The sequence below is a fragment of the Capricornis sumatraensis genome, chromosome 2 (assembly GCF_032405125.1).
Source record: "Capricornis sumatraensis isolate serow.1 chromosome 2, serow.2, whole genome shotgun sequence".
Taxonomy (NCBI): Eukaryota; Metazoa; Chordata; class Mammalia; order Artiodactyla; family Bovidae; genus Capricornis; species Capricornis sumatraensis.
The window spans coordinates 114,046,374-114,073,064 of NC_091070.1; the positions used below are offsets into that span (position 1 = coordinate 114,046,374).

At 41.4% G+C, this 26,691-nt stretch overlaps 1 protein-coding gene across 2 annotated transcripts; it reads left to right on the top strand.

Moving 5' to 3' along the window:
- The first annotated feature begins 231 nt into the window (after positions 1-231).
- LOC138073761 (CD5 antigen-like) lies at positions 232-26,691 on the top strand. Of its 2 annotated transcripts, XM_068965664.1 has the most exons (5): positions 232-339; positions 7,371-7,397; positions 15,911-16,234; positions 19,819-20,142; positions 25,748-26,691. In XM_068965664.1, the coding sequence occupies exons 1-5, from the start codon at positions 312-314 to the stop codon at positions 25,765-25,767; spliced, it is 723 nt and encodes a 240-aa protein (XP_068821765.1). In that variant the 5' UTR covers positions 232-311; the 3' UTR covers positions 25,768-26,691. The 2 variants fall into 2 exon arrangements, with proteins under 2 accessions (XP_068821765.1, XP_068821766.1); XM_068965665.1 differs by lacking the exon at positions 7,371-7,397 and having other exon boundaries at positions 240-339.

Sequence of the window (26,691 nt, forward strand, 5' to 3'; positions counted from 1 at the left end):
TTACAGCAGAACCAAAGCATAGAAGCTTGGGGTTTTTTGTTTTGTTTGTTTGTTTTCTTTTGTTTTCATCATCTTTCTGCCAATTCCAGCCACCTCCTTTCCTCTGGGACATGCTGAATTCAGCAAGTCCAGCTCTATCAGTCCTGACCTTTGAGCCCATTGATTTTTGGTTGTCTGATAAATCCTCTACTACAGACAGGACCTGCCTCCTTCTCTCCTCACAGCACACTTGCAACCAAAGCTGCATATTCCTGTTGTGGGGCCTCCTTCCAGCCTTACATTTCAGTTCACTATCTTCAGCCATCTGGGACATGGCCCTGTTTTTCTTCTTGATCTTTGGTGAGTATTTCTGCTCCTTTGGGTCCAGGCTTCAGAGTGCTCTGGAACTTTGATTGGGGGAAGCCTTTCCTTGCCCATCTGGTACAGATCTAGGTATCTTTCAAGGAAAGTCTCTACTCTCCTTTCTCTATATCTGGTAATTATTCTAAATCCCCAAAGCCACTTAATCTGTACTCAGTTTATAATCCACCTTGATTACCAGAAAACTTTCTATTTCCCTATATTCACATTATCAATTCAGTAATAATTTATACTATTGCTTTTTCACACAAATTTTCCTAAATGCACTATTTATAATAAGACAAATAAATGGACCATGGGTAACAGCAAGAAAGGAAGTAGAACTGCAGGACAAACACTTCATTGATCATATTGATTCCTCTCAAATGTATTCCATGAATTTCCCTAGTTTTTCCCAGTTTCTTATTGCTCAGATTAATTTAGAGTAAATTGAAATTTTGGAATCAAAGAGATGTGTATTCAATTTTTGCTCTTTGATTTCTTAGCTGTCTGAATTTTAAAGTTATCATAGCCCTCCAAAATCTCATTCTCATATCTGTGAAGTAATGTTATGTTCCTCAGAGGTTCGTTAAGAGCCTTTCCACAAGATAAAAGAGCCTGCTAGGTCCCTTCCCTAATCAGTCACATCCATTTTAACTTTCTTGATGATCCAGTATACCACTGAAACCTACCAGTCTCTCAGTTGGGCATTTGTGTGTCCTATGCACAATGCTGGTCACATTTCTAAACACCCATACACCCCTTATGTTACCTAGCAGATAGTTCCCCACCTCCTCTTGTGAAGTTACTATTGAATCTCTTACACTTATCTTCAGTTGCATCTCCTTCATGAGTCTTTCTGACCTGTGATACTCATGGTGATCAACCCCACTACAGAGTTCTCAAGTCACCTTTGGGCTATGTCATTTTCACACCTATCAGGCTCATCACATTCAGTTTCCTTTGCATATATACATGGTTTGTGTTCTTTATTAGACTTGTAAGGTGCTATTCATGATATAAACTTGAGTTTTAGGCAATTGCAGACAAAGTCTTTTTGAGTCATGTTGCAAAGCAAATATTTGGAAGAAAATATTCCAGGACAAGTCAATGAAATACATGGATTTGCCTCAAAAGCTCTAGGCTGGAAGTCCAATGATATTAACTCCTTCAGAAAGATCCTATAAGATGGGGTGGTATTGGGGGATGAGTTTTGCAGTTCAAAATACTGGGTTTCAGAGACCACTGATAGTCACAGGACTCTCTATAGCATTTGCTGTTGTTCAGTAGCTGAGTTGTGTCTGTCTCTTTGTGACACCGTGGACTGCAGCATGTCAGACTTCCCTGTCCTTCACCATCTCTCAAAGTTTGCATTAGGCTAGAGCCTAATGAGTAGATGAGTCTGATTACACAGAGATCTTGTAGGAAGAAACTCTGATCATTCAAAGATGTGCTGATACTAACCTGGAAGTTTGGAAATTAGCCTAGAACTGCTTTCTGAACTCTTAACCAGGTTCAGCAAACCACAGCCTGGAAACTAAGAATGGATATTACATTTTTAAACTGTGGGAAAAGTGAAAGGAATAATATTTTGTGACACATGAGAATGACATGAAATTTAAATATAATTGTTCATAAACAAAGGTTTATTGGAACACAGCCAGGCTTATTCATTTACATGTAAACGGTTGCATTGACAGAGCTGATTGGTTACAACAGAGACTGTATAGCCCATGAAGCCTAAAATGTTTGCTATTTGGCCTTTCACACAAAAGTTTGTTGACCATTGTCTGAATGCAGTGTCAGTGAACACAAAAAATACTGCCATTTTCTTCTATGTGAAAGCTTGCTGCTATGAACAGCAACCTGTGAATGATGCTGGGATTCTTGGCCTATGGAGGAGAGACATTCAACCTGTGGCCAGTGATGAGGCTGGGTTGCCAGAGCTTTTTGTGTAATCAAGTTTTATTAAAGTATAAGAGATAGAGAAAGCTTCTGACATAGACATCAGAGGGGGAAGAAAGAATATCCCCTTGATAGTTTTGAGCAAGGAGTTATATAACTATTATCAAGCTGCTTATTAAAGAGAGAGAGAGAGAAAAAAAAAAAGTCTCAAAGCTGAGAGTGACACCAGGCCCTTCACCGAGAACATGCATTTTGAGATAGCCTTGACACAAGGTGAGTCATCCCAAGCCATAGAACAACTAACATTAATCTTGAAGAAAGGCAGATTTCCAAGCAAATACATAGTTTCATTAACATAGCTTAAGAGAACACTTCCATGAGTAAAACACACTGATGTGTTGAGCTATTACGTGTTCTGAGACAGGCAAATCGACTTGAAGAAAGGTAAATATGGTAAATACATTAACATAGCTTAAGAAAAACATTTCCATAAGAAAAATGCTTTGGTTAGCTCAAGATTTGAGAAAAGTTAAGTACAGGTGGAACCAGGTGTTGTCACGGCAACACAGAATTTTAAAAGAACTCTCCTTTTAATTTTGTATCAATTCAGTTCAGTCACTCAGTCGTGTCCGACTCTTTGCGACCCCATGACTGCAACACGCCAGGCCTCCCTGTCTGTCACCAACTCCTGGAGTTCACTCAAACTCACGTCCATCGAGTCAGTGATGTCATCCAGGCATCTCATCCTCTGTCATCCCCTTTTCCTCCTGCCCACAACCATCCCAGCATCAGGGTCTTTTCCAATGAGTCAACTCTTCGCATGAGGTGGCAAAAGTACTGGAGTTTCAGCTTTAGCATCATTCCTTCCAAAGAAATCCCAGGGCTGATCTCCTTCAGAATGGGCTGGTTGGATCTCCTTGCAGTCCAAGGGACTCTCAAAAGTCTGCTCCAGCACCACAGTTCAAAAGCATCAATTCTTCAGCGCTCAGCTTTCTTCACAGTCCAACTCTCACATGCATACATGACCACTGGTAAAACCATAGCCTTGACTAGATGGACCTTAGTCGGCAAAGTAATGTCTCTGCTTTTGAATATGCGATCTAGTTTGGTCATAACTTATCTTCCAAGGAGTAAGCGTCTTTTAATTTCATGGCTGCAGTCACCAGCTGCAGTGATTTTGGAGCCCAGAAAAATAAAATCTGACACTGTTTACGCTGTTTCCCTATCTATTTGCCAGGAAATGACAGGACCAGAGGCCATGATCTTCGTTTTCTGAATGTTGAGCTTTAAGCCAACTTTTCCACTCTCCTCTGTCACTTTCATCAAGAGGCTTTTTAGTTCCTCTTCATTTCTGCAATAAGGATGGTGTCATCTGCATATCTGAGGTTATTGATATTTCTCCCAGCAATCTTGATTCCAGCTTGTGCTTCTTCCAGCCCAGCGTTTCTTATGATGTACTCTGCATATAAGTTAAATAAGCAGGGTGACAGTATATAGCCTTGACATACTCCTTTTCCTATTTGGAACCAGTCTGTTGTCCCATGTCCAGTTCTAACTGTTGCTTCCTGACCTGCATATAGGTTTCTCAAGAGGCAGGTTAGGTGGTCTGGTATTCCCTTCTCTTTCAGAATTTTCCATGGTTTCTTGTGATCCACACAGTTAAAGGCTTTGGCATAGTCAATAAGTTTTTTCTGGAACTCTCTTGCTTTTCCCATGATCCAGCGGATGTTGGCAATTTGATCTCTGTTTCTTCTGCCTTTTCTAAAACCAACTTGAACATCTCGAAGTTCATGGTTCATGTATTGCTGAAGCCTGGCTTGAAGAATTTTGAGCATTACTTTACTAGCATGTGAGATGAGTGCAGTTGTGCTGTAGTTTGAACATTCTTTGGCATTGCCTTTCTTTGGGATTGCAATGAAAACTGACCTTTTCCAGTCCTGTGGCCACTGCTGAGTTTTCCAAATTTGCTGGCATGGTGAGTGCAGCAGTTTGACAGCATCATCCTTCAAGATTTGAAATAGCTCAACTGGAATTCCATCACCTTCACTAACTTTGTTTGTAGTGATGCTTTCCAAGGCCCACTTGACTTCACATTCCAGGATGTCTGGCTCTAGGTGAGCGATCATACCATCGTGATTATCTGGGTCATGAAGATCTTTTTTGTACAGTTCTTCTGTGTATTCTTGCCACCTCTTCTTAATATCTTCTGCTTCTGTTAGGTCCAGACCATTCCTGTCCTTTATAGAGCCCATCTTTGCATGAAATGTTCCCTTGGTATCTCTAATTTTCTTGAAGAGATCTCTAGTCTTTCCCATTCCGTTGTTTTCCTCTATTTCTTTGCACTGATTCCTGAAGGAGGCTTTCTTATCTCTCCTTGCTATTCTTTGGAACTCTGCATTCAGATGCTTATATCTTTCCTTTTCTCCTTTGCTTTTTGCCTCTCTTCGTTTCACAGCTATTTGTAAGGCCTCCCCAGACAGCCATTTTGCTTTTTTGCATTTCTTTTCCATGAGGATGGTCTTGATCCCTGTCTCCTGTATAATGTCACGAATCTCCATCCATAGTTCATCAGGCACTCTATCTATCAGATCTAGGCCCTCAAATCTATTTCTAACTTCCACTGTATAATCATAAGGGATTTGATTTAGGTCATACCTGAATGGTCTAGCGGTTTCCCCTACTTTCTTCAATTTAAGTCTGAATATGGCAATAAGGAGCTCATGATCTGAGCTACAGTGAGCTTCCCGTCTTGTTTTTGCTGACTGTATAGAGCTTCTCCATCTTTTGCTGCAAAGAATATAATCAGTCTGATTTCAGTGTTGACCATCTGGTGATGTCTATATGTAGAGTCTTCTCTTGTGTTGTTGGAAGAGTGTGTTTGCTATTACCAGTGTGTTCTCTTGGGAAAACTCTATTAGCCTTTCCCCTGCTTCTTTCTGTATTCCCAGGCCAAATTTGCCTGTTACTCCAGGTGTTTCTTGACTTCCTACTTCTGCATTCCAGTCCCTTATAATGAAAAGGACAGTTTCTTGGGTGTTATTTCTAAAAGGTCTTGTAGGTCTTCATAGAACCATTCAACTTCAGCTTCTTCTGCCTTACTGGTTGGGGCATAGGCTTGGATTACTGTGATATTGAATGGTTTGCCTTGGAAACAAACAGAGATCATTCGGTCGTTTTTGAGATTGCATCCAAGTACTGCATTTCGGACTCTTTTGGTGACTATGATGGCTACTCCATTTCTTCTAAGGGATTCCTGCCCACAGTAGTAGATATAATGGTCATCTGAGTTAAATTCGCCCATTCCAGTCCATTTTAGTTCACTGATTCCTAGAATGTCAAAGTTCACTCTTGCCATCTCCTGTTTGACCACTTCCAATTTGCCTTGATTGATGGACCTAACATTCCAGGTTTCTATGCCTTGCTTCTATTACCAGTCACCTCCACAGTTGGGTATTGTTTTTGCTTTGGCTCCATCTCTTCATTCTTTCTGGAGTGATTTCTCCACTGATCTCCAGTAGCATATTCGGCACCTACTGACCTGGGGAGCCCCTCTTTCAGTATCCTATCATTTTGCCTTTTCATACTGTTCATGGGGTTCTCAAGGCAAGAATACTGAAGTGGTTTGCCATTCCCTTCTCCAGAGGATCACATTCTGTCAGACCTCTCCACCATGACCTCCAGTCTTGGGTGGCCCCATAGGGCATGGCTTAGTTTCATTGAGTTCGATAGGCTGTGGTCCTAGTGTGATTAGATTGATTAGTTTTCTGAGTATGGTTTCAGTGTGTCTACCCTCTGATGCCCTCTTGCAACACCTACCGTCTAATTGGGTTTCTCTTACCTTGGGTGTGGGGTATCTCTTCACGGCTGCTCTAGCAAAGTGCAGCTGCTGCTCCTTACCTTGGATGAGGGGTATCTCCTCACCGCCCCTTCCTGACCTTGAACATGGAGTAGCTCCTCTAGGGCCTCCTTCGCCTGTGCAGCCACTGCTCCTTGGGTGTGGGGTTGCTCCTCTCGGCTGCCACCCCTGACCACAGGAGTGGGGTAGAGAAGGAAAAAAAAAAAAAAACAAACATTTGACACTTGCAGTTTGTTTCTTCCACTTGGGGGCCCCTAGCCTTCCTTCCTGTTACCGTCTCATATGCTTTTGAAGACATCTTTATCCTCCCCAACCGTGCATCTGTTGTGGAATCTGGAGTCACAAAACACACCTCAGAGAACACTCAAGATAGTGGAGTACAGTTTATTATGCCAGCAGGTCCAAGGGGAATCAGTTCCCAACAAGGATCCTGATGTTTCTGAGACGCCCAGTTTTGTAGCCACCTCTCCAACCCCTCACTATGTGACTGGTTATATGATAGCAACCTGTTTGTTGTATATGACTGAGTTTTACAACAAATAGGTGCTAGGAGAACAAACTATGGTTAAGGGTGGTGGTGGTGGTGGGGGGCAATGATTATACATCAAGGGGGGTATCTCCATGGTTAATCTAACAGGGGAAGCCTGACCTCAACTACAATCTCCATTTGTCATCTGTAGGGAGGGAAGTCTCCAGCAGACCTGGTTTTCACTAGCAACAGTTTTCTCACTATTGGACAGGTTCAGTCCCAGTTCACATCCAGTCTTTAAGATGGATGACAGGCTTCAAGATGGGAGTCTCTCTTGCTTCTCTCACACTGGCCCCAATACATCTTCCCAGAAACCTCCAACATGTTTTCCTGTTGGACTCAGATCACCACACTTCTAGTTTAGGTGGTCATCACCGATCAGTCTAATAGATTTAAATAGAAAATCAAAACTATCCATGCCGGGGGGTAGCCAACATCAGATGGAAAGGGAACATGATAGGTTTAGTTAGCAATGGTAGAGTGGGTCTTTTTGGCTCTTAGTCAGCATCCATGTGTTATTTTAGGCTGGTCATTCTAGGAGGAGAAGGAGGAGAAGGAGGAGAAGGAGGAGAAGGAGAAGGTCTCAACAAGGTCTAACCTTGGAGGCTGTGTAATTACCTCTCTGTCCCACAAAGTTCAACAAAACTTTCTAGAGAGTTGTGTTTTTGAACAAAGTCTTGGCAATAGACTACTTGATCTCATTCACTTCTCTCTCTCTTTCTCTCTTTTTTATTTGCTCAGCCTTTTGCACCAGACCTGGAATTTTAGGTAAGATTTTTTGGGGTCCTAAGAGGGTGGACTTTCAGCTCTGGAGAGTGGAAATTTTGATTTCCCAGGGCCAGGGAGAGAGGTTGTGGTTCAAAGGAGCCCCAGTAGATTTTCTTTCTGGTTTCACAACCCACTAGTCTTATATGGGTAGATTTCCACTTCCAAAACTTAGAGAAAATTTGAGTGGTTTATACTGCAAAGGGATTCCTCTCCATTTGGCCTGTGTGACCCAAGACACTAACCCAGCTCTAGCTCCATCATCTAACAAAGCAGATGGCTTTCTTTCAGGCTCAGAAGACACCTCACCTCCTGGGAAATAAACTTTCTTCTGCCCTTCTATATTCTACTACTTCCTGGTCCCTCTGCCAACTTTAATGTTATCATTGAACTAGAAATGCACCAACCTCTGTGCACCTCATGGCTTCATCAGCAGAGGGCAGGCTGGATTTCAGTGGCCGCTGGCCATCTCTTCAAGGGGTCTTTCAGTAGAGCACAAACGGTTCAACTGAGGAGAGAATGGGGAGGCACAAAGAAAATTAATCTGTGGAAGAGGAAGCCTCTGATGGTCCAAAAATCAAGGGGACTGGTTGAGGATTATGAGTTTCTTTGACATTGTCTCTTCAGCCTATTCTTTCTCTTGATAGTAGAGGCTTTATGAGAGAGGGGCAGCTGCAAACTCTGCTATGAATGTGGAGGATCTTACACCCTGCTGGGTCAATTTTCTTCCTTAAAGAAATGCTGCTTCTGGGTCCCAGTCCAATACTCCAGATGACCTGGTTTTTCTTCTCTGGCCTCCAGGGTTATGCCTTGCTGCAAGTGCCACGAGACAGCTGCTCTCTTTATACCCAGGGAGGGAGGACCCACCCCAGGTCCTTGTCTCTCAAGCCCTCACTAATAAAGTTGGCTAAAATACTGTCTAGGACACAACTGCCCTGATGAGCTCCTTTGTTCTTCTCTCTAGCTTTTAAATCTTCTCAACCTTTCCCTTCCCTTTAGCTGCATTTCTTTAATACTTATTCTCTTTCTCTCTCTTAAACATATTTCTTCTCTCCTACAATGTGATCTAGTCCTCTATTTCATGGGAAAGGAAAACATTTAAAACCAGAATTTGAGGGCTTCCCTGGTGGTCCAGCAGTTAAGATGCCATGCTTCCAATGCAGGGTGGTGGATTTGATCCCTGGTTGAGGAAGTAAGATCCCACATGGCATGTGGCATGACCAAATAAAAAGTAAACTGAAAATTTTATAACTCAAAATAAAATAAAATAGCCTGTGCATGATACTGATACTGAATATTTGCTAGAGCAAACAATAATGCTTGTCCAAACTCTAATCTTAGTTACAATGATCCAGAAGTTATTTCTTGATGGCTTATCTTGAATTGTATATACATGCCTTAAACTTCAGAGTGCAACAATGGGAACTTTTCTTAGTTTTTTATAGTTCAATTTTAATTTTTTTCTCTAACCTCCCGTCCTCATGTCATTTCCCTGAAGAAAGTATAGAAGATGAGGAGAGAAACAAGAACAAATGAATAAACCAAATATAAACTTCTCAATGCAGTTTAAAGTCAACCAGGTCAGACATCTTTCACCCAACTACTTATTCTGTAAATTAATGCCAAGTTATAGGGAGTTTGTGCAGAGTTGAGACAATGTAGGCAGTAGATATTTGCGTCCTGAAAAATTGTATTTCATTCACAGAGGTGTCTGAGTCATTCCATGCAGCCCATGTTGTCTTATACTGTTCATAGTCTGAAAGACCACTGGCCACATATACAGTAGTTGTCCCTCCAGGTACAACAGAGCTCTCCCTGGAGGCTTGGAAAACTTAGATCTTCTTTATCACTATTCTCTCTGGGGCTGAGAGGACTTGATGGGATTGCTTCAAGCCTATTAAATAGAATCTTCTTGAGGACAGCAGTGCTAGCTGTTTTGAACATCACTGCTCTGTGTGTTCATAAAACAGTACTTGGAATGTAGTCTCTGAAATTTGTTTCCTGATAAGCTCTTCCATTGTCTCCCTACACAGTCTTCATCAGTTCAGTTCAGTTCAGTCACTCAGTTGTGTCCGACTCTGTGACCCCATGAATCGCAGCACGCCAGGCATCCCTGTCCATCACCAACTCCCGGAGTTCACTCAGACTCACGTCCATCGAGTCCGTGATGCCATCCAGCCACCTCATCCTCTGTCGTCCCCTTCTCCTCCTGCCCCCAATCCCTCCCAGCATCAGAGTCTTTTCCAATGAGTCAATTCTTCTCATGAGGTGGCCAAAGTACTGGAGTTTCAGCTTTAGTATCATTCCTTCCAAAGAACACTCAGGGCTGATCTCCTTCAGAATGGACTAGTCGGATCTCCTTGCAGTCCAAGGGACTCTCAAGAGTCTTCTCCAGCACCACAGTTCAAAAGCATCAATTCTTCGGCGCTCAGCTTTCTTCACAGTCCAACTCTCACATCCATATATGACCACTGGAAAAACCATAGCCTTGACTAGACAGACCTTAGTCGGCAAAGTAATGTCTCTGCTCTTGAACATACTATCTAGGTTGGTCATAACTTATCTTCCAAGGAGTAAGCGTCTTTTAAGTTCATGGCTACAATCACCATCTGCAGTGATTTTGGAGCCCCCCTCAAATAAAGTCTGACACTGTTTCCACTGTTTCCCCATCTATTTCCCATGAAGTGATGAGACCAGATGCCATGATCTTCGTTTTCTGAATGTTGAGCTTTAAGCCAACTTTTTCACTCTCCACATTCACTTTCATCAAGAGACTTTTGAGTTCCTCTTCACTTTCTGCCATAAGGATGGTGTCATCTGCATATCTGAGGTTATTGGTATTTCTCCCGGCAATCTTGACTCCAGCTTGCATCTCTTCCAGTCCAGCGTTTCTCATGAGGTACTTTGTATATAAGTTAAATAAGCAGGGTGACAATATACAGTCTTGATGTACTCCTTTTCCTATTTGGAACCAGTCTGTTGTTCCATGTCCAGTTCTAACTGGTGCTTCCTGACCTGCATACAGATTTCTCAAGAGGCAGGTCAGGTGGTCAGGTATTTGCCGGGGTCCAGCCCTGGTGGATCCAGGGTGATTCGAAGGTGAGGGGATGGCGTCAGCGTCTTTGGAAAAATACATATTTAATTACAGATATATAGAGAGATTAGAAATGGATAGTGTAGTAGGAGATAGTGTAGTGGAGAAAAGGAGGCTGAATCCGGATGGGAATTCAGCCAGAGAAATGGGAGCAAGAATGAAACGGATAGTGTAGTAGGAAGATTCGTGGAGAAAAAGAGGCTGAATAGCTTGGATTACATGGAATAGCATCCATGCTCCAGATGGGAATTCAGCCAGAAAAACGGGGACAAGAAAGAAGCGGCATGGGGGAATCAGTCTTTCTGGAAACTGAACTGATTTCTTTATTTTGGGGTTTGCTTATATATACACGGGGTTCAGCAGTCCCTACCTTTATCAAAATCAGGTGCTTCGCATAAAAAGGTCTTAGGGATTTTATGATCCTTTCTTTCTGATAACTGGAAAACATTTCTTCCAAAGGTGTTTTTTCTTAAACCAGGCACCACCCTCCAAATAAAGTTACATTCCTATAGGGTGAAGGTGTAGTGAGTTACAGTCAAGAAAGGAATTTATTTAACCCAAGGTTAACATGGTTAATCTTAAAGGTTAATGCTTATTTCTCCTATATGCTTAAAGGTTAATACTTACTTCTTTCTATACGCTAGTTATATTCATTATAAGGGTAGGGAACATGGAGATTTAGCAGCAAACATCAGCCCAACAAATGAAAATCCTTTCACCAATGCTCCCCTTAAGATCTATTTAGTCTTAAGATAGTGATAAAGTTACATTTTTCCATAGCAAGGACACAGTGATTTATAACAAAGTACAGTGATCTATTACAAAAGAGAAAATCCATTAACTCAAAAAGTTTAGTATTGCTAACATCAAAAACTACTATATTTCCTTTACTGTATTCCAAATACATTGATTAATATATTCCCAGGTGCCTAGGGATATGGAGGCCTGGCAGCAATCATTGACTCAACAAGAAGAAAAAGCCCTATGCTAATTAAGACTCTCAAAATACTCCAAAACTCTCTGTGCTGTTTATGGTTGAGAGGTAGTAAACAATCATGTGTGTAGTGGCAGGAGTATGGATAATCCTGTCACACAAGCTAGTCTGTCAGCAGAGAGGTGTGATCTGAGATATCCTTGTCCCACCCAGAGCAGGGAATTAGCAGCAATTATTGACACAACAAATGAAAAACCCTTCCAATATAATTCCTAACCAACCCACTATACTAATAATTTCTAACTCCCCAAAAGAATTTGCCTTTAGTAAGTCTAAAACATCTCGTGCCTCTCAGATTGGGAGGCTGTAAACAATCACATGTGGCCAGACGAACCTATACAGGCAGGCTAGATAACCTTCAGAGGAGTCCGTAATCTGAAACACTCTTGTCACGCCCAAGAATTTTTATTGCCTTGGAGCTGCACGTTTACTCCTTCTCCAAGAAAAACGGTTGTGGAGGAAAGCATAAAACAGACTCTGGTTTTGGGGTTAGATGCTCGGGAATAGGGAGTTTCCTGAGGCTTGATCATGCCTTTGCGTATGCCAAGCCTCCTTCCTCATGACCTTTGCCATGGGTGGAGTTCCTCACGCTGGCCCCTGGCAAGTATTCCCATCTCTCTCAGAATTTTCCACAGTTTATTGTGATCCACACAGTAAAAGGATTTGGTATAGTCAATAAAGCAGAAATAGATGTTTTTCTGGAACTCTCTTGCTTCTTCCATGATCCAGCAGATTTGGCAATTTGATCTCTGGTTCCTCTGCCTTTTCTAAAACCAGCTTGAACATCAGGAAGTTCACAATTCACGTATTGCTGAAGCTTGGCTTGGAGAATTTTGAGCATTACTTTACTAGCATGTGAGATGAGTGCAGTTGTGCCATAGTTTGAGCATTCTTTGGCATTGCCTTTCTTTGGGATTGGAATGATAACTGACCTTTTCCAGTACTGTGGCGACGGCTGAGTTTTCCAAATTTGGTGGCATGGTGAGTGCAGCACTTTGACAGCATCATCTTTCAGGATTTGAAATAGCTCAACTGGAATCCCATTACCTCCACTAGCTTTGTTCATAGTGATGCTTTCCAAGGCCCACTTGACTTCACATTCCAGGATGTCTGGCTCTAGATGAGTGACCATAGCATTGTGATTATCTTGGTCATGAAGATCATTTTTGTACAGTTTTCTGTGTATTCTTGCCACCTCTTCTTAACATCTTCTGCTTCTGTTAGGTCCATACCATTTCTGTCCTTTATCGAGCCCATCTTTGCATGAAATATTCCCTTGGTATCTCTAATTTTCTTGAAGAGACCTCTAGTCTTTCCCATTCTGCTGTTTTCCTCTATTTCTTTGCATTGATCACTGAAGAAGGCTTTCTTATCTCTTCTTGCTATTCTTTGGAACTCTGCATTCAGATGCTTATATTTTTCCTTTTCTCCTTTGTTTTTCACCTCTTTTCTTTTCACAGTTATTTGTGAGGCCTCCCCAGACAGCCATTTTGCTTTTTTTGCATTTCTTTTCCATGGTCTAAGTCTTGGTTTCCTCAGAACTTACCTGGAGACTCTGTGAAGCCCATCTCCCACTCCCAACACATAGAATCTTCTCGACCCAGTTTTAGGGCTCTGAGACTTTGAGGCTCTGACTTTCTCTTACCCAGCACTCTCTGTATTTCTTCTGAGCTAGGTTCTTGGACATGGGAAAGTGTTATTGGAAGTATCAAGAATGGTTGGGAGTGGATCATTGATACTGAGAGAGAGAGTCAGGTTGTTTAGCCCAAATTATATCTAGACATCTCCATGCTTTCAGTGCAGGGGAAATAGGTTCAATCTCTGGTCAAAACCCCACAATCTCACAGTGGCTAGAATGAAAACCACATTACAGAAGGTTAATCAGGATGAAAAATGACAGGGTTATGTCCCAGATTAAGGGAGAAGATAAAGCCCCAGAAAAACAACTATGTGAAGTACAGATAGGTAACCTTCCAGTAACATAATTCAGAATAATGATAGTTAAGATAATGATAGTAAATATCATAGGATCTCAGACATAGAATGGAGAAGATGGAAGAGATGTTTACCAAAGGCCTGTAAGAAATAAAAAACCAACAGAGATGAACCACACACTAGAAGGAATCAGTAGCAGAATAACTGAGGCAGAAGAACAGATAAGGGACCCGGAGGGCTGCATGGTGAAAATCACTGCCACAGAACAGAATATAGAAAAAAGAATGAAAACAATGAAGACCAGACAAGAGGCCTCTGGGACAACATTAAACACACCCGCGTTTGCATTATAGGGGTCCCAGAAGGAGAAGAGAGAGAGAAAGGACCCAATAACATATTTGAATAATGGATGAAAATTTCCCTAAGATGGAAAAGAAATATTTAAACAAGTCCAGGAAGTGCAGAGTCCCAGGCAGGATAAATTCAAGGAGGAACACAATGAGACACACACATAGTAATCAAACTGACAAAAGTTAAAGACAAAGATAAAATATTAAAAGCAACAAGGGAAAAATGACAAATAACATATAAGGGAATTCCCATGATGCTGTAAGCTGATTTCTCAACAGAAACTCTACAAGCCAGAAGAGAATAGCGTGATATATTTTAAGTGAAGAAAGAAAAACCTGCAACCAAGAATACATTACCCAGCAAGACTCTCATTCAGATTTGATGGAGAAATCAAAAGCTTTCCAAACAAGCAAAAGTTAAGAGAGCTCAGCACCACAAAACCAGCTTTACAACTAATGCTAAAGAAACTTCTCTAGGCAGGAAACACAAGGGAAGGAAAAAACATATACAACATAAACCTAAAACAATGAAGAAAATGGTAATAGGATCATACATATTGAAAATTAACAAATGTAAATGAATTAAATACACCAACTACAGGACTTAGACTGATTGGGTGGATGAGAACATGTGTATGTATGCACTTACACTTACCACAGCACTCTACTTAACTCCCCAAAGTGTATGTAATTATTTTATATTGCTAGGTTAATCATGTTTCCATTATGGCTTGCAACTGTAGTTATCTTTTATTTTTTGTCTGTCTGTTGATTGTGAAATTAATAAACATCTTTTACTATTGTGATCATATAACTAGTACCCACTTAATACCATTGACCATTTTTCCAGTCAACAGAAAAATAAAAGAATTCTGTATCACTAAAACTACCCTTTAATAGAAAAACCTGTAGTCACTTTTCAAAATCCAGATGCATATTAGAATTATCTAGGAAGATTTTGAAAAATTCAAATGCTGAGGGACTGCTTTTTATTTCCAAAGCTCCAGATGTATTTCTAATGAGCCACCATGTTTAAAAACAACTGGATATATGATGACCTTTTACTTTTATCTAGTCTGTTTCAATTTTTCTATTTCATGTTCAGTGCTTCATGTTTTAGTTTCATTTAGTGTATGTTTTCCAGCTTCTCAGTCTTTTTTTTTTTTCTGATGTTCTCTCTCAAGCCTTTATTGAGCATAGTAGAAAAGCTTTGGTATATATATATATAGTATAATACATGTATTTTAGAAAACATACGATTTTTTGCTTAGCTAAAACACTTATGACATTTTGATTTCACTTGTTTGACCTAGTATGAATAGAATGCTAAATTTTTAATTGATATTCACTCAAAACCTTCAATTAGTTCCACATATTTTGGCATTTAGGGTTACTGCTGGTAATTTAGAAAGTTTATTATCTTAGATTTTTAAAAAACTGAATGAGGCTTGAAAGTTCCAATCCAATTCTGAGAATATAAAGGAATACTATGTTGTTAAGAAAAACCAAACAAACAGCAAGCTAACTTGTGATATAGTACAATGGCAACCCACTCTAGTATTCTTGCCTGGAAAATCCCATGGACGAAGGTGCCTGGTAGACTGAAGTCCATGAGGTCGCACAGAGTCAGACACGACTGAAGCGACTTAGCAGCATTATTAACTGAAATACAGATTTTGTTCAAATTTCACACAAAAATGCATGTATATATGCTATACTTTGTTTGGCTGGAAGGTAATTACAAGACAAACTAAAATTTTATGCAACGTATTATTGATATGATCATTATAGCATTGTGCATCTTAATTCCTGTAGGAAATATACTTTTGAAGTAATCATATGAAGCACTTATTTGTACCAAATCCAAAGGTAGGGATATTAAGCCTGATTTTCCAAGTTTCACCAAGGGCCAAGTAGAAATACAGTTTAAATTATGATAATAATAAAAGAGTGTAGCAGAACCAGAGCTCAGAGATGGAGTCCTGGAGCTCCTCTTCCTTGTCTACCCTTTTGACCCCCACTTTCTCACCCTTCAGTTCTCCACATGCTGAAAGTGGTAGAAGAATTCCAAGAAGACTGCACACATGCCTGAGTACTCTCTAGGCCACTCCTAATCTGCAGCCAATATCTCATTTCTTTGCAGAGTCTTCACCCAAAGTGCGACTGGTGGGAGGTCCCCACCACTGTGAAGGGCGGGTGGAAGTGGAACGGAATGGCGAGTGGGGCACTGTGTGTGACGACGGCTGGAACATGGAAGATGTGGAAGTGCTGTGCCGGGAGCTGGACTGTGGAGCAGCCAAGGGGACACCCAGTGGTAATTTATATAAGCCCCTGGCGGATGAAAAACAAAAAATCTTCATCCAAGAAGTCAATTGCAGGGGGACGGAAGATAAATTGATTAAATGTGACCAGCTGGAAGACGTTTATGATTGCTCCCACAGTGAGGATGCAGGGGCAATATGTGAGAGTGAGTATGGCAGGACTTAAAGACTATAAGCCAACTGCCCATATCCCTCATGACCACTCTTTGTCCTCTTGATCTTTATTCTCCACCATGAATTTATGGTTAACTGATTCCTTGTCCTTCACTTCTCACCCTTTCTCAACTGTGGACCCTGGAGACAAAAATATCTTCATCTAGAACTGTTACTTCTCCTTGGTTGCACTAGTGATAAAGAACCCGCCTGCCAATGCAGAGACTTAAGAGACGTGGGTTCAATTTCTTGGTTGGGAAGATCCCCTGCAGGAGGGCACAGCAACCCACTCCAGTATTCCTGTCTGGAGAATCCAATGGACAGAGGAGTCTGGCGGGCTGCAGTCCATAGCGTCACACGGAGTCGGACGTGATAGAAGCAACTTAGCACACACACTTGGTTGAATTAATGATTTTCTCTTACATTCAATCTTAGTTTTTCTTTGTTTCAATCTATTTAAGAACCTGATTCTCTCTTCATGCACACAAACATGCACAGGTCTAATAACTGCTAAACATTTGTATCTAAAGCTCAGATGGAGTTATGGGGAAGAAATGAGCTCCCAAAATGCAATGTAATTTTATCAGCTCTCAAGGAGTCTATCATCTAGTTAGGTAAACTGGAGATGCTCACAGGAAACCAACACACAACAACTGTGTATATATATGTATGCATGAGTGCATGCTCAGTTACTTCAGTTGTGTCTGACTCTTTGTGACCTTATGGACTGTAGTCTGCCAGTCTCCTCTGTCCAAGGGATGCTCCATGCAAGAATACTGGAATAGGTTGCTGTGCCCTCCTACAGGGGATCTTTTCCACCCAGAGATTGAACCCAGGTGGATTCTGTACCCACTGAGCCACCTGGGAAGCCTATATATATGTACACATATTCATATACAACAATTATATATAGATTATATTAGCATATATATATTGTGTATGTATATATGTATACTAGTCCCTTAGGCAAATCACAGTCTAATGGAAAAGGAGATAAACACATAGAAAATTATTAATGCATAGAAAGCAAATATATGAAAGGAATAAAGGAATACAACAACAATTATAATATATATGGAGTAGAAATTTGGGTCCTGAGAAATTGTACTTAATTCATATAGGTATCTGAGTCATTCCATGTAGCCCATGTTGTCATATACTGTTCATAGTGATAGACCACAAGTGAAGAGTGCAAATATTGTCCGTCCAGGTACAACAGACCTCTCCATGGAGTCTTGGCAAACTTAGATATTCTTTATCACTATATCTCTCCTGGGCTGAGGGGACTTGATAGGATTGCTTCAAGCCTATTAAATAGAATCTTCTTGAGGACAGCAATGCTAACTATCTTGATCATCACTGTTCTCTGTGTTCATAAGACAGTGCTTAGAATGTAGTATTCAGAAGTTTGCTGATAGACTTGTCCCTTGTCTCCCTATGCAGTCCTCTATACTCCATGTCTAGGTCTTGGTTTCCTTAGAACTTACCTGGAGACTCTGTGAAGCCCATCTCCCACTCCCAACACATAGAATCTTCTAGACCCAGTTTTAGGGCTCTGAGACTTTGAGGCTCTGACTCTTCCCTTACTTAGTACTCTCTGTATTTCTTCTGAGCTAGGTTCTTGGACATGAGAAAATGTCATGGGAAGTAGCAAGGATGGTTGGAGTGGATCATTGATATTGAGAGAGGGAGTCAGGTTGTTTAGCCCAAATTATATCTAGACATCTCCATGCTTTCAGTGCAGGGGAAATGGGTTCAACCTCTGGTCAAAAACCCACAATCTCACAGTGGCTAGAATGAAAACCACATTACAGAAGGTTAATCAGGATGAAAAATGACAGGGTTATGTCCCAGATTAAGGGAGAAGATAAAGCCCCAGAAAAACAACTATGTGAAGCAGAGATAGCTAAACTTCCAGTAAATGATAGTGAAGATAATGATAGAAAAGATCATAGGATCTCAGACATAGAATGGAGAAGAAGGAAGAGATGTTTACCAAAGAACTAAAAAACCAACGGAGATGAACCACACACTAGAAGGAATCAGTAGCAGAATAACTGAGGCAGAAGAACAGTAAGGGACCTGGAGGACTGCATGGTGAAAATCACTGCCACAGGACAGAATATAGAAAAAAGAATGAAAACAATGAAGACCAGACAAGAGGCCTCTGGGACAACATTAAACACACCCGCGTTTGCATTATAGGGGTCTCAGAAGGAGAAGAGAGAGAGAAAGGACCCAAGAAAATATTTGAATAATAGATGAAAATTTCCCTAAGATGTAAAGGAAATAGTTAAACAAGTCCAGGAAGTGCAGAGTCCCAGGCAGGATAAATTCAAGGAGGAACACAGTGAGACACACACAGTAATCAAACTGACAAAAGTTAAAGACAAAGATAAAATATTAAAAGCAACAAGGGAAAAATGACAAATAACATATAAGGGAACTCCCATGAGGCTGTAAGCTGATTTCTCAACAGAAACTCTACAAGCCAGAAGAGAATGGCGTGATATATTTTAAGTGAAGAAAGAAAAACCTGCAACCAAGAATACATTACCCAGCAAGACTCTCATTCAGATTTGATGGAGAAATCAAAAGCTTTCCAAACAAGCAAAAGTTAAGAGAGCTCAGCACCACCAAACCAGCTTTACACAAATGCTAAAGAAACTTCTCTAGGCAGGAAAAGGAGAGAAGGAAAAAACATACACAACATAAACCTAAAACAATGAAGAAAATGGTAATAGGATCATACATATTGAAAATTAACTTAAATGTAAATGAATTAAATACACCAACCATAAGACTTGGACTGATTGGGTGGATGAGAACATGTGCATGTATGCACTTACACTTATCACAGCATTCTACTTAACTCCCCAAAGTGTATGTAATTATTTTATATTGCTAGGTTAATCATGTTTCCATTATGGCTTGCAATTGCAGTTATCTTTTATTTTTGTCTGGCTATTGATTGTGAAACTAATAAATAAACATCTTTTACTATTGTGATCATATAACTAGTAGCCGCTTAATACCATTGATCACTTTAGCAGCATTATTAACTGAAATACAGATTTTGTTCAATTTCACACAAAAATGCATGTATATATGCTATACTTTGTTTGGCTGGAAGGTAATTACAAAAACTAAAATTTTATGCAATGTATTTATTGATATGATCATTATAGCATTGTGCATCTTAATTTCTGTTAGAAAATATACTTTTGAAGTAATCATATGAAGCACTTATTTGTACCAAATCCAAAGGTAGGGATATTAAGCCTGTTTTTCCAAGTTTCACCAAGGGCCAAGTAGAAATACAGTTTAAATAATAATAATAATAATAATAATAATAATAATAATAATAATAATAATAATAAAGGAGTGTAGCAGAACCAGAACTCAGAGATGAAGTCCTGGAGCTCCTCTTCTTTGTCTTCCCTTTTGACCCCCACTTTCTCACCCTTCAGTTCTCCACATCCTGAAAGTGGTAGAAGAATTCCAAGAAGACTGCATACATGCCTGAGTACTCTCTAGGCCACTCCTAATCTGCAGCCAATATCTCATTTCTTTGCAGAGTCTTCACCCAAAGTGCGACTGGTGGGAGGTCCCCATCGCTGTGAAGGGCGGGTGGAAGTGGAACGGAATGGCGAGTGGGGCACTGTGTGTGACGACGGCTGGAACATGGAAGATGTGGAAGTGCTGTGCCGGGAGCTGGACTGTGGAGCAGCCAAGGGGACACCCAGTGGTAATTTATATAAGCCCCTGGCGGATGAAAAACAAAAAATCTTCATCCAAGAAGTCAACTGCAATGGGACGGAAGATGAGTTGAGTAAATGTGACCAGCTGGAAGACGTTTATGATTGCTCCCACAGCGAGGATGCAGGGGCAATATGTGAGAGTGAGTATGGCAGGACTCAATGACTATATGCCAACTGCCCATAGCCCGCATGACCACTCTTTGTCCTCTTTATCTTTATTCTCCACCATGAACTAATGGTTAACTGATTCCTTGTCCTGCACTCGCCCTTTCTCAACTGTGGACCCTGGAGACAAAAATATCTTCATCTAGAACTGTTACTCCTCCTGGAACAGTGGCACTAGTGATAAAGAACCCGCCTGTCAAAGCAGACTTAAGAGACGTGGGTTCAATCCCTGGGTGGGGAAGATCCCCTGCAGGAGGGCACAGCAACCGACTCCAGTATTCTTGCCTGGAGAATCCAATAGACAGAGGAGTCGGCGGGCTGCAGTCCATAGGGTCACAGAGTCGGACATGACTGGAGCGACTTAGCACCCACAGTTGGTTGACCTAATGATTATCTCTTAGTTTCAATCTTAGTTCCTTTTTTTCTTTTTTTTCAATCTATCCAAGAACCTGATTCTCTTCTTTACACACATCCACATGCACAGATCTAATAACCTCTAAACCTTTGTATCTAAAGCTCATTTGGAATTATGGGGAAGAAATGAGCTCCCAAAATATACTGTAACATTGTCAGTTTCAAGGAGTCTATCATCTAGTTAGGTAGACAGGAGATCCTCATAGGAAATTAACACACTGAGCATATATATGTATGCATGAGTGCATGCTCAGTCACTTCAGTTGTGTCAGACTCTTTGTGATCGTGTGGACAGTAGCTTGCCAAGTTCCTCTGTCCATGGATACTCCAGGCAAGAATACTGGAGTGGGTTGCCGTGCCCTCCTCCAGGGGATCTTTTCCATATAGGGATTGAATAGCTAGGTCTCCTTAGTCTCTTGCATTGCAGGTGGATTCTCTACCCACTGAGCCACCTGGGAAGCCAATACATACACACACACACACACACACACACACACACAACAATTGTATATATAATAATTGTGGTATTTCTTCATTCCATTCATGTATTTGCTTTCTATGCATTAATAATTATCTGTCTGTGTATCTACTTTTCCATTAGACTGTGATTTGGCTAAGGGTGTAGTCTATGTTTCTCTTTGTTATTCCACAGTTTTTTATCAGTTAGTTCGGTTCAGTTCAATCGCTCAGTCTGTCTGACTCTTTGCGACCCCATGAATCACAGCACGCCAGGCCTCCCTGTCCATCACCAACTCCCGGAGATTGCTCAGACTCACGTCTATCGAGTCAGTGATGCCATCCAGCCACCACACCCTCTGTCGTCCCCTTCTCCTACTGCCCCCAATCCCTCCCAACATCAGAGTCTTTTCCAATGAGTCAGCTCTTCACATGAGGTGGCCAAAGTACTGGAGTTTCAGCTTTAGCATCATTCCTTCCAAAGAAATCCCAGGTTGATCTCCTTCAGAATGGATTCATGTGATATCTTTGCCTTCCAAGCGACTCTCAAAAGTCTTCTCCAACATCACAGTTCAAAAGCATCATTCTTCTGCGCTCAGCCTTCTTCACAGTCCTACTCTTACATCCATACATGACCACAGGAAAAACCATAGCCTTTTCTAGATGGACCTTAGTTGGCAAAGTAATGTCTCTGCTTTTCAACATGCTATCTAGGTTGGTCATAACTTTTCTTCCAAGGAGTAAGCGTCTTTGAATTTCATGGCTGCAATCACCATCTGCAGTGGTTTTGGAGCCTCAAAAAGTAAAGTCTGACACTGTTTCCACTGTTTCCCCATCTATTTCCCATAAAGTGATGGGACTGGATGCCGTGATCTTCGTTTTCTGAATGTTGAGCTTCAAGCCAACTTTTCCACTCTCCTCTGTCACTTTCATCAAGATGCTTTTGAATTCCTCTTCACTTTCTGCCATAAGGGTGGTGTCATCTGCATATCTGAGGTTATCGATATTTCTCCCAGCAATCTTGATTCCACTTGTGTTTCTTCTAGTCCAGTGATTCTCATAATGTACTCTGCATATAAATTAAATAAGCAGGGTGACAATATACAGCCTTGATGTACTCCTTTCCCTATTTGAAATCAGTCTGTTATTCCATGTCCAGTTCTATCTGTTGCTTCCTGACCTGCATACAGATTTCTCAAAAGCCTAGTCAGGTGGTCTGGTATTCCCATCTCTTTCAGAATTTTCCACAGTTTCTTGTGATCCACACAGTCAAAGGCTTTGGCATAGTCAATAAAGCAGAAATAGATGTTTTTCTGGAACTCTCTTGCTTTTTCCATGATCCAGCGGATGTTGGCAATTTGATCTCTGGTTCCTCTGTCTTTTCTAAAACCAGCTTGAACATCAGGTAGTTCATGGTTCATATACTGCTGAAGCCTGGCTTGGAGAATTTTGAGCATTACTTTACTTTCATGTGAGATGAGCGCAATTGTGCAGTAGTTTAAGCCTTCTTTGGCATTGTGTTTCTTTGGGATTGGAATGAAAACTGACCTTTTCCAGTCCTGTGGCCACTGCCGAGTTTTCCAAATTTGCTGGCATATTGAGTGCACCACTTTCACAGCATCATCTTTCAGTATTTGAAAAAGCTCAACTGGAATGCCATCACCTCCACTAGCTTTGTTCGTCGTGATGCTTTCTAAGGCCCACTTGACTTCACATTCCAGAATGTCTGGCTGTAGATGAGTGATCACATCATCATGATTTTCCGGGTCATGAAGATCTTTTTTGTACAGTTCCTCTGTGTATTTTTGCCACCTCTTCTTAATATCTTCCACTTCTGTTATGTCCATACCATTTCTGTCCTTTATCAAGCCCATCTTTGCATGAAATGTTCCCTTGGTATCTCTAATTTTCTTGAAGAGATCTCTAGTCTTTCCCATTCTGTTGTTTTCCTCTATTTCTGTACTGATCCCTGAGGAAGGCTTTCTGATCTCATTTTGCTATTCTTTGGAACTCTGCATTCAGATGCTTATATCTTTCCTTTTCTCCTTTGCTTTTTGCCTCTCTTCTTTTCACAGCTATTTGTAAGTCCTCCCCAGACGGCCATTTTGCTTTTTTGCATTTCTTTTCCATGGGGATGGTCTTGATCCCTGTCTCCTGTACAATGTCACGAACCTCAGTCCATAGTTCATCAGGCACTCTATCTATCAGATCTAGGCCCTTAAATCTATTTCTCACTTCCACTGTATAATCATAAGGGATTTGATTTAGGTCATACCTCAATGGTCTAGCGGTTTTCCCTACTTTCTTCAATTTCAGTCTGAATTTGGTAATAAGGAGTTCATGATCTGAGCCACTGTCAGCTCCTGGTCTTGTTTTGTTGACTGTATAGAGCTTCTCCATCTTTGGCTGCATAGCATATAATCAATGTGATTTCGGTGTTGACCATCTGGTGATGTCCATGTGTAGAGTCTTCTCTTGTGTTGTTGGAAGAGGCTGTTTGCTATGACCAGTGCATTTTCTTGACAAAACTCTATTAGTCTTTGCCTTGCTTCATTCCACATTTCAAGGCCAAATTTGCCTGTTACTCCAGGTGTTTCTTGACTTGCTACTTTTGCATTCCAGTCCCCTATAATGAAAAGGACATCTTTTTTGGGTGTTAGTTCTAATAGGTCTTGTAGGTCTTCATAGAACTGTTCCACTTCAGCTTCTTCAGCATTACTGGTTGGGACATATACTTGGATAACTGTGATATTGAATGGTTTGCCTTGGAAATGAAGAGAGATCATTCTGTTGTTTTTGAGATGACATCCAAGTACTGCATTTTGGACTCTTTTGTTGACCATGATGGCTACTCCATTTCTTCTGAGGGATTCCTGCCCACAGTAGTAGATATAATGGTCATCTGAGTTAAATTCACCCATTCCAGTCCATTTTAGTTCGCTGATTCCTAGAATGTCGATGTTCACCCTTGCCATCTCTTGTTTGACCACTTCCATTTTGCCCTGATTCATGGACCTGACATTCCAGGTTCCTATGCAATATTGCTCTTTACAGCATCGAATCTTGCTTTTATCACCAGTCACATCCACAGCTGAGTACTGTTTTTACTTTGGCTCCATCCCTTCATTCTTTCTGGAGTGATTTCTCCACTGATCTCCAGTAGCATATTGGGCACCTACTGACCTGGGGAGTTCCTCTTTCAGTATCCTATCATTTTGCCTTTTCATACTGTTCATCAAGTCTCAATGCTAGAATACTGAAGTGGCTTGCCATTCCCTTCTCCAGTGGACCACATTCTGTCAGACCTCTCCACCATGACCCACCCATCCTGGGTCGCCCCACAGGCATGGCTTGGTTTCATTGAGTTAGACAAGGTTGTGGTCCTAGTGTGATTAGATTGACTAGTTTTCTGTGAGTATAGTTTCTTTGTGTCTGCCCTCTAATGCCCTCTTGCAACACCTACTATCTTGGTTGGGTTTCTCTTACCTTGTGCTTGGGGTATCTCTTCATGACTGCTCCAGCAAAGTGCAGCCACTGCTCCTTACCTTGGATGAAGGGTATCTCCTCACCGCTGTCCTTCCTGACCTTCAACGTGGGATAGCTCCTCTACGCCACCCTGCGCCCTTGCAGCCACTGCTCCTTGGATGTGGGGTTGCTCCTCCCGGCCACCGCCCCTAGCCTCAAGAACGGGGTGGCTCCTCCCAGCCGCCCCTGACTTCGCTCCTCTCGCCCATTCTTAGTGCACCAGTTGCAGCCACCTGCGCTTAGTGTGGTGGTTTGGCTTATTGTCACTAGCCAGATTTATATTAATCTGTGGGAATGGGGCTGGGGGAGGGGCCTCTTTGTGACTATCCATGAGAGTGTCTTTTCAGAGAAGCCAGGATTCCAGCTGTAAATTGTAGACCTCCCACTATTGTTGGGTTTCCCTTGCAGCTCACCTGGTAAAGAATCTGCCTGCAATGTGGGAGACCTGGGTTTGATCCCCTGGATGGGAAGATCTCCTGGAGAAGGGAAAGGCTACCCACTCCAGTATTTTGGCCTGGAAAATTCCATAGACAGTATAGACCATGGGGTTTCAAAGAGTTGGACACTACTGAGCGACTTTCACTTTCACTTCACAGGAGGGTAAAGGCAGAAATCTTGTCCCCATATGAGTCAGGAGATGCAAAGTATAGTCCTTGTGTGGCTTACTTAAGAGAATTACAACTCTGCAGCCCAGCTTTGTAATTAGTGTGGGATGCTGGCATGCAGGGCTGCCTGGTTACTTACTCAGGGAATTGTGTAAGGGCTGAGAGATGATCAAAAATATGAAGAGCAGCTAGTGCCCAGAAAAGGGGGGCTTTATTGATGGAAGACTAGTGTTTGAGTCTTGAGCCTGCCATTCTGAGGCTAGTTAATCTTAGCTAATCAAAAGGAGATATTTGCTCCATTTCTCTCGAAAAGTTTTGTGATTGTGGAGAGCGAGTAGTGCTAATATAAGTGAATATGGTTTGTGACTCACATGGGAGCTGGTTGAATAAGTCTAGGGCACTGAACTAAATTCTGACGTGATTCACATCAGTGTGAAATAGGTATGTGATTAAGATCTGGGAGGGTCTCCCTTTCCTATTCTGGGAACCAGTCTTCTTTCTTGACCTCTTTGAGCTTGAATGAAATAATTCTTTCTTGACATGTCCCGGTCCTTACTGTACATTCTTCTTCTCTTTACAGAAGAGCAGCCTTATCTTTGATGTTTGGCCTGACTCTGGCAGGGCCTGAGTGTCCTTTGCTTTCTCCTGGTCTCCAATGGCTTAGTGTAAGCACTGGACCTGTAGGCTCAGCTATCACTCCCTCAGCCCCTCAGCAAGAATCTGGACACTCTTTGCTCTGAGCCAAGCACCCCCATCATCTCCTGGAGATATGAGTTGCTGAATTCTCTCTTTCCAAGGAAGATGATCTCCCGGTCACCTGCTCCTCATTGTTGACCCTCTGGCATTGATTCTGGCCCCTCCTGCTTCTTTCCAACCAGCCTGGGATCCCCAGATCTGTTCCTTTGACCACTACAGGACATTTCTAAGACCAAACATACATGTCTGTAAAGAACATGAAAGGAAGGAGACAACTAAAGGAAGATTTGAAGGGGAATATGGGTAAATAATGAGCTGAAACTTGAGGGAAAGCTCTTTGAATGTTTTTTCTCAAGACTTCAACACTTTTTCTTAACCTTCAACTTTAACATCTCACTATTCTCCTGTTGTCTGATTAAAGAAAACACATTCTTTCAAGAGCAGAGCAGTATCCTGTAATCCTACACCTTTCCATGACACTTGGAAAAGAAATATCACACCCTCTAAATGCCCATAATAAAATGCCTTTGTTGACTATCCATATACAACTTGCCAACATGGTGTGCATTTAACAAGAAGAATCCCACAATGTATTGTAATTTTCCCAAGGAAAAATGTGTGGACCTGCGACTAGAAGGGAAAGGAAGAGATGCAGAAAGAATTTTGGGGAATCTGCTGTTGTGCCTCATGCCAATTGGATGATATCATTTTAATTTTGTCAACTCAGATTTTAGGGTCTGTAAGTCTGATGCAAGACAGGATGAAGCTAAGGAGAGAATCATGACTTGGTTCTAAATACCAACAACTTCAGGCTCTGAGACTGAGTTG